The 9,017-nt window shown below is 41.2% G+C and overlaps 1 protein-coding gene across 1 annotated transcript in view; it reads left to right on the top strand.

The window, feature by feature from the left end:
• LOC107297844 (cullin-associated NEDD8-dissociated protein 1-like) overlaps nt 1-9,017 on the top strand; it is a gene marked incomplete at its 3' end in the record, with an annotated part of 19,621 nt that overhangs the window by 3,783 nt on the left and 6,821 nt on the right. The window contains exons 2-4 of the mRNA XM_015827205.1: nt 841-984; nt 3,160-3,314; nt 6,330-6,453. Of these exons, the coding sequence (XP_015682691.1) occupies nt 841-984; nt 3,160-3,314; nt 6,330-6,453 (423 nt within the window). The remainder of the gene's footprint in view (nt 1-840; nt 985-3,159; nt 3,315-6,329; nt 6,454-9,017) is intronic.

The raw sequence follows: 9,017 nt of genomic DNA, 5'->3' as shown, positions 1-9,017 counted from the left end.
AGAAAGCCACCGGCAGCCAGTGCAGCTCGCGCAGCAGCGGTGTTATATGGGAGCGACGAGTCCCTCCCAACACCGCCCGCATGGCCGCATTTTGGACTAGCTGGAGCCTCCGAGTGCTCCTCAAGGGGAGCCCCATGTAGAGAGCATTGCAGTAGTCCAGGCGGGAGGTGACAAGGGCATGGGTGACTGTGCGCAAGGCGTCCCGGTCCAGAAAAGGTCGCAACTGGTGGATCAGGTGAACCTGATAAAACGCCCCCCTGGTCACGGCTGCCAACTGGTCTTCCAGTGTCAGCCGTGGGTCCAGGAGGACACCCAGATTGCGTACCCTTTCCGAGGGAGCCAAAGTTTCGCCCCCTATGGTCAGCGATGGGATCAGCTGACTATGCCGAGGCGCCGGTAGCCACAGCCACTTGGTCTTGGAAGGGTTGAGCCTGAGTCTGTTTCTCCCCATCCAGACCCTGGATATATAAAGCATATAAAGCATAAAGTACTTGTTAACAATTCCAGGCGAAGTATTGCCGAGAGTTAAATATATATATTCTTCAGTTTCAAATCAGATGATTTGCAGAGCCTTTCACAAAAACAAGCAGGTCCTGGAGTAAGCAAAAATTGAGTTACTCTTTGGATATTTTAATATTTCTGTATTGTATTACTTTTAATTAAGAAGGTTCTTATTCCACATTTAACTGCCAAATTATTTATTCATTATTCCTAGTGAAGAATTCATTTTACTTGCCTTTTGGATCAATAGATCAATAGATGTTGATCTTTCTTTTTATCATGGAACATGGATTTATTGCTCCCCATTGGGAAACCTATTACTGATATTCTTTCTTCCAGATTTATGGCTACCAATGATTTGATGATGGAACTACAGAAAGATTCCATAAAGCTGGATGAAGATAGTGAGAAAAAAGTTGTGAAAATGCTCCTGAAGTTGCTTGAGGATAAAAATGGAGAAGTGCAAAACCTGGCTGTCAAATGGTAAGATTTTTTTTTTACATTAGCTATAAGAAAACACTACATTGCTCTAGTTGGACCCCAATTGACATACTCTGTCAAGTTCTGGGCAGTTCAAAAAAAGATAGTGACAAATCTCTACCCTGGCCCCTACTCTTTGAAATAACGTCCCCTCAGAGATACAGACAACACCCTTTCTCTGAAAGGCCTTCAGATCAGGCTTTAGTTCCAGGCCTGTAGTGAATGTATTTGTGAGGCCTCTGGTCTAATTTATTATCGTTACAATTGTTTTAGTCCAGTGGTGGTGAACCTATGGCACGGGTGCCAGAGGCGGCACTCAGAGCCCTCTCTGTTGGCACGCACACCGTCGCCCCAGTCCTAGACCTTCAGCTGGGTTTTATAAAACTTTTTCGCTTTAGGCCTCCGCCGCCATGTGCAAAAAAAAAGGTTCAATCAATCAGTCAATTTCAACTTCTCGCGGGAAAAAAAAATCTTACAAAGTTGGAATTGATTGATTGAACTTTTTTGTCTCACCCAGTCTGCTTTTACCACCGCAGCCACGCCCACCCAATGGGCCACACCCACCCGGTACCCGACAATGCATAAGTGGATTTTGGGTTACAGTTTGGGCACTCGGTCTCTAAAAGGTTTGCCATCATTGTTTTAATCTAAGCCAGGGGTAGGCAACCTTGGTTCTTTTATGACTCGTGGACTTCAATGCCCAGAATTCCAGGGCTGGCTCAGGAATTCTGGGAGTTGAAGTCCACGAGTCATAAAAGAGCCAAGGTTGCCTACTCCTGGTCTAAGTTATCTGTGGTGGTGTATGTTTTTATTGTTTTTGTATTTGTAAGCCATCCATAGCTTACTGCAGTGGGGGTGGCTGTAATAATAATTTACTTGGAGTAAGTCCAGAGGAGGACTACGAAGATGATCAAGGGTTTGGAATCCAAGCTTTGTGAGGAACAATTATTTTGGAAAAAGCAGTGGATCCAGCAGACATATCTTACTGTAGCTCTACTAGTTTGTTCAGTGTTTGGTTGACTTAACACATGGGTGTAATTTTGAAAGAGTACAAAGCCTATGCTTTCCTAGCTTGTTTCAATCTTGGCACCTCCCTAAGAACGATAGACTTGCAGAATTCAACAGACTTGCAGAATTGAGGCGAAGACCTGCTCTCTTCTGCTTTGCTGCACATTGGAATGAGGAAAGATGAGTTGAGCCACTGGGCAAAACCTACCGTCTTCCCAGTGCCTTTCGCTCCCCATCCTTGTGTCACTTTCACAATTGGCAAATGGTTTGCTGCAGTTAGGTGGCATTTGGAAAGGGGAGGAAGGCAAAGCCAGAGTGACTGATCAGTCACTTGGTATAGCACAAACTTGCACATGAAAAATCCAGATGGCCCACCATTTAGGAGCAAAGCAAAACTCAATGCTAGATGCAGAAACATTGAATGTGGGTGCTTAACCCTTAAAACTGAATAATGGGGAAAGGTCGTTAGTAAAATGTTGATCTAAGCCAGGGGTAGGCAACCTTGGCTCTTTTATGACTCGTGGACTTCAACTCCCAGAATTCCTGAACCAGCATGGCTGGCTCAGGAATTCTGGGAGTTGAAGTCCACGAGTCATAAAAGAGCCAAGGTTGCCTACCCCTGATCTAAGCTGTTGGATAAAGATTGGGGGCCCAGCATTAGGATCTGAGAAAGGCTAAGATACGAAGTTGTTTGGAAAGGACTTCTAAAAATGGTGTCTTCTATCTCCTTACATAAGAACTTCAATTTCATATTACGCAGGGTTAGTTTCTGTTCTTTGACTTTGCTGCTGATTAGCCAACAGACTCATATCGGGGAAGAAAGAAGCCAGGTTATTGGAGAAATACTGTTCTGCATGATTGGCATGGCAGGGTATCTTTCATCTTGACTCAAAAGGCAGCAGAGACCCGCTTAAAGCGCCAAGAGAGAAGGGTATATTTTCAATAGATCCGCTTTGATGATAAAACCATTCCAGGATTGTGGGCTTCCATTGCAAAGGATAAGGACAAGGATCTGTACTCCTGTCCCTTGATCATTACTCGTATTGTGAAAGGTATCTGTTGGCTGAGAGACATCTGTGCAAGACAGGAAGGGGCAGGTTTGTATTTCGTTACAGCTCCTACTTTCTCTGAGGAAGGCCTTTCTATGTGGTTTTCTTTCTTTCTCCTCAGTTTGGGTCCTTTGGTGAGCAAAGTGAAAGAATATCAGGTGGAGACTATTGTTGATACATTGTGTACAAACATGCTGTCGGATAAGGAACAGCTTCGGGATATTTCTAGCATTGGGTTGAAGACCGTCATTTCTGAGCTGCCTCCCCCATCTACAGGTAAAAACCTTAACCCTATGTTCAGACAATGAGGCTGACTCTTCCTTTGCAGTCAGTCTGTGTACGAGGGAATGAATCAGCATGCCAGCCTCCACATGTGATTGGGAAGCTATGCTGGGTGGAGCTTGTTTTGTGGGATTTATTTTCTAAATGCTGTTGATTATTAAAGAGAAAAACGCCCATATCTAAACTATAGACTTTTTTTTTATTTTAAAAATCAATAATAAAACAAGTTAAAGGGCATGACAAACGAGTTGAGTGTCATGGTAAGAATGACACTGAATCTCATTAGAAGCCGCGTAAATGAAATTTCACATTTCGCAAATAAGTAATGACCTTGTTCTGAACAGAATGATTGATTAAAGATGCAAGTAATGTTCTAGTGATTTATCTAAGCAGATGCAGGTGTAGATTTAATGAGATGCTCATTGTCTGGGTGAAAGTCTCTTTCGTCAGTACAATGCCCTGTCAATATAGACATGCTAGCCGTGGCCTTGACAATATGAATAATCTGTTGTTTGGCATTGTGAGTGAAGGAATGCCACATGTACATCCCTGACAGAAGGCCTCCCCTTTCTCATCATAGACACAGAAGTGGTTTTACTACAGCAGTGATGGGAGCATTCTGGAAAACCATATACTTTCTAAGCCAGGGGTAGGCAACCTTGCCTCTTTTATGACTCGTGAACTTCAACTCCCAGAATTCCCGAGCCAGCACTCATGAACTTCAACTCCCAGAATTCCTGAGCCAGCCATGAGTCATAAAAGAGCCAAGGTTGCCTACCCCTGTTCTAAGCAAACAAGCAAACATGTTTGTTTCAATGCCTCCTTCACTTAGTTATTTTTAGGTAGTTCTTCCACAAATGTACTTCATGCTGAGTTAGCTTTTCACTTGGTGAATAATGGAACCAAATTCTACCAAATTCATCAAATTAGGTCATCACATCAGAAGTTTTTCTTTACTTTACTAGTATTTTTTGAGGATATTTTATTTTTATTGTTGCTTAAATTTGACATGAACAGTATTAGGAAAGTCACTATCTATTTTTCCAGGTTTTTTTTTAATTCTTGTCCTACCATTTTTCCCAGAACTGAAAGGTTGGAGATAAGGTGACAGTTTTCAAAATTTGCTGGCTGTATTACTTTATTAGGCCAATTAAAATAATGTTTATAATTAATATAATGTCACAGCAGGTAATAGGTCCTAGCTAACCTTGGGTGATCTCAAAAAAAACCCCAAACCTAAGTACGTAGGTAGTTCTTTACTGTTTCCATGATAGCGAGATGGATGTTTCCTAAAAACACCACGTTATCAAGTTGAAATCTAAGAAATCTTCATTTTAAATACTGCATAACTCATAAAAGGGACACAATGGCAGAAAGTTTAGATAGGGTTATGGTTTCAGAGAAGAAGAAGGATCAGAACGTGGGTCCCCAATATGGCACCCTGAGTGCCATTGTGCCTACAGACACCTTATCATTGCACCTTGCTTTCTATGTGTTCAGACAACAGGAAGCTGACTTGCTGCAAAGATATGCCTTGGCCTCTGATAGCAGCATCAGTTCCAAATAATTCCTTGTGATTCAGATGGATCACAGTTCAGGGCTGTTTAGAACTATGTCCACCTGTCCTGAGCAGAGGGAGCTGGAATAGAAAGAAGCTTCCTTGGTGGGAAGTGGAATTGTTTGAAGCATGAAGCAGTAATAGGTAGCATAGTAGTAGTAGTAGTAGTAGTAGTAATAATAATAATAATAATAATAATAATAATAATAATAATAATAATAATAATAATAGTAGTAGTAGTAGTAGTAGTAGTAGTAATAATAATAATAATAATAATAATAATAATAATAATAATAATAATAATAATAATAATAATAATAATAATAAAAAATAATAAAGTTGGAAGGGACCTTGGAGGTCATCTAGTCCAACCCCCTGCTCAGGCAGGAACCCTACACCATTTCAGACAAATGGCTGTCCAGTCTCTTCTTAAAAACTTCCAGTGTTGGAGCATTCACCGCTTCTGGAGGCAGGTTGTTCCATTGGTTAATTGTTCTAACTGTCAGGAAGTTTCTCCTTAGTTCTAGGTTGCTTCTCTCCTTGATCAGTTTCCATCCATTGCTTCTCGTCCTGCCTTCAGGCGCCTTGGAGAATAGCTTGACTCCCTCTTCTTTGTGGCAGCCCCTGAGATATTGGAACACTGCCATCATGTCCCCCCTCGTCCTTCTCTTCATTAAACTAGACATACCCAATTCCAGCAATTGTTCCTTATATGTTTTAGCCTCCAGTCCCCTAATCATCTTTGTTGCTCTTCTCTGTACTGTTTCTAGAGTCTCAGCATCTTTTTTACATCGCGGTGACCAAAACTGGATGCAGTATTACAAGTGTGGCCTTACTAAGGCATTGTAAAGTGGTATTAATACTAGTAACATTTCATCCATCTATATTTTGTAACTGGTCATGTCCCAGTGGTATCTGTTTTGTGGGTAAGAATTCTCAAAGCAGATACCACTGGGATATAAGCAGATATTTTTTGAGAATACTGGCAGAATGTATTCAAAACTCCAAATATGCTCATCAGCCCTAACACGTTGGTGGCCCTGCAGTATGATCTATGCAATATACACTAATAGTAATGTTTGGATCACTGAAATCTTGTGCAAATGTTTCTCTGTAATTGGAAAGAATAAAATTATAATAATTGCATGTTATGCTGCCTTCTTCAATCCGACCCCTACGTACTTTAGAATTGAACTTCCACAGTTCTTAAATAGCATAGTTCTTGACTATATTTACTGAGGAATTTGGGAATGTAACCCTAGCCCACCTGGAGAGTGTCATTTTGCAGAAGACGTATATAACACGATGCTCCCCACTGCCTGTGAACAGTTTACGACTTGAACCCTTGCTAGTTAAATTTGCTTGATCTTACATAAAAGCATTGCAAAATAGGAACAGTTTTGTTAAAACCGTCAATCACTCTTTTTCTCTTCAAATCCCCACCTTCACAGGTTCTACTGTGACCGCCAATGTTTGCAAAAAAATCACAGCTCAGTTGACTGGAGCTATTGGAAAGCAAGAAGATGTGTCGGTACAACTGGAGGCCCTGGACATTTTGTCAGACATTTTGAGCAGGTACATTTTAAAAAGTTGTTTTTTCAACAATGTGGTTTCAAAAAGCTTTAAAACAGCGGTTCTCAACCTATGAGTTTCGACCCCATTTGGGGTCGATTGACCATTTCACGGGGGTCGCCAAACAAGGCTGTCCGCCATTTTTTCCCCTTTTCTGGCGGGTGCCTTACCTCCCTTGAGCTGGGCCAGCTGGTGGTCGGCCTGCTCAGTCTCTGCCGCTTGCCAGCTACGCCTCGGCCAGCGCAGGGGGCGGAACCACGCATGCGCGGCGCTCCCGGGCAGGGAAAGTCCTCGACTTACGACCGGTTTAGTCCTCGACTTATGACCGGTTTAGTCCTCAACTTACAACCGGTTTAGTCCTCGACTTACGACCAGTTGGGGTCGCGGCATTAAAAAGGTTGAGAACCACTGCTTTAAAATGTTCTTCGCTGGTAGCATTTTAGAACCAGAATTCTCCGAAGTCAGCAATTCTGAGAATTGAAATCCACACATCTTAAAAAGGTGCTAAGGTTGAGAAATGTAGCTTTAGATAAAATGGGCTCTAACAGCAAGGCAAACTACCAAAAATCCCTGGGAACGCAGCACACACAAATGACAAATTATCCCTTTTGCTTCTAAGTCAAAAAGCCCAAGAGAGCCAAGCAGCTAAATCTTTGAACCAAGGTAGCTTTCCCCATCACTGGTCCTTTGAGATTAAATAGCCAGGGTTTTATTGGAGCTTCTGTTCTTAGATTGGTCCTGAGAGAGCACCATCTTAACAGGGAGGGGAGAATTTAAGCTGCTTTGCCTTATCAAGTGGATCCTTCCAGGATTCAGGAAGTAAAATTTAAGAAACAAAAAGTAATCAGAGAAAGTATGTTAGAGATTTTAATTTTATTTTAGATACACACACGATCTTGCCTCTTTCTTTAAACTGAGGGTTGGTTTCCATTTTTGATGAGCTTATCTATCGGGCCTTTACTTTGCGCTTGCTCTTAAATTGTAATTCCTTTTTCTGTAAGCTCTTCTTTTTCCCCTAAGCTTGATATCTATTCATGGTTCTCTTTGCTGCTTCATGTCTGGAATAAACTAAATACTCTTTTAAACAGGCACTTGGTTGCCAGTTTATTGTTTTTGGGAGTCTGTGAGCTGGTAACATACCTCAAAAGATGTAGGCCTGTAAATATTAATTATCAGAACGGTGAATGTATTTTCTTGGAAAAAATAAAGGACAAACCTGAAAAAGGGACAAATCTGAAAGAGGTTCACAAGGATAAAAAAAATGTTTATGTTTATGACTTTGTTTTATACAGGAAAATCCAGAAGCAAAACCAAGCAAATAAAAAAATTAAATAAATCTAAAGGGCCGTTTTCTGAAATAAAGGACTCTCTTTTATAAGAAAGGACATAATGGACACTGCAGCTACCAGTTAGAGATCTTAAATGACCCTGGGGCCCTTTCAGTGAAAAGGAAAGGGAACATGTCTTCCTTCTTATAGTCTTGCTTACATCCCTGAAAGGAGAGATGAAAGAAAGGAAGAAAGGAAAAGAAAGACAGTGAATGCCACTTATAGGCAATAATTGCTGAATGCCACTAAGCTAGTCTGGTTGAGTAGAACTGGCCTTGTCCGCGTGGCCAAAAACCATAATCGCTAAAGGGAAAGTGCAACACATCTGGAAATTGTTACGTTGGGAAAGATTGCATTAATAATGAAGTCTTGACAATTTGGGGTTCAGCTTCTAAAAAATGAGTGTCATTCAGCCAGCTTTACTCCTGTCCATATTGAAACATTAGATTATAGTTGAACATGCTGATTGACAGCATAGTGCTAAATGTGCAATTAGAAACAAATGCCTTGATATTTGGTGTGTAAATATTCTGAAATTATTTCCTAAAAAAATTGTTTAGATTTGCAGGGGAAGCTTTCCTTGCTTCATGTCTGAATAGAGAAGTGCATATTGAGGGGAAGTCATACTTCAGATTTCTCTTTTTTGCATTTACAAAATGTAATGACTTCTCATTGTTGCCTTTTAGCTGGATATATCAGATAGCGGAGTTCATATGCACTAAATCCTGAGCCCTTAAGGACTGTTGGGAAAAGAGCATTAGTATAAACCAGGGGTAGTCAACCTTGGCTCTTTTATGACTCGTGGATTTCAACTCCCAGAATTCCTGAGCCAGCTTGAAGTCCACGAGTCATAAAAGAGCCAAGGTTGACTACCCCTGGTATAAACTGTTGCTTTTGTTAATTTGGATTATACTTTGCTGTACAAATATATTATTTCTTGCAGCATCTGCTCTCTCATATACATCCTTCACGGTCTGCAAGGCTTATTCTTGCAAATAACAAAACATGTTTTCATCATTAGTAGTAACTGTGAGAGGGATCTCGGAGTCCTAGTGGACAATCACCTAAATATGAGCCAGCAGTGTGCTGCAGCTGCCAAAAAGGCCAACACAGTGCTAGGCTGCATTAACAGGGATAGAATCAAGATCACGTGAAGTGTTAATACCACTTTACAATGCCTTGGTAAGGCCACACTTGGAATACTGCATCCAGTTTTGGTCACCACGATGTAAAAAAGAT

Source organism: Protobothrops mucrosquamatus, unplaced genomic scaffold (genome assembly GCF_001527695.2).
Source record: "Protobothrops mucrosquamatus isolate PMUCROS unplaced genomic scaffold, P.Mucros_1.0 scaffold3564, whole genome shotgun sequence".
In the NCBI taxonomy this organism is placed as follows: Eukaryota; Metazoa; Chordata; class Lepidosauria; order Squamata; family Viperidae; genus Protobothrops; species Protobothrops mucrosquamatus.
This window is presented reverse-complemented; position numbering and strand designations above follow the sequence as displayed.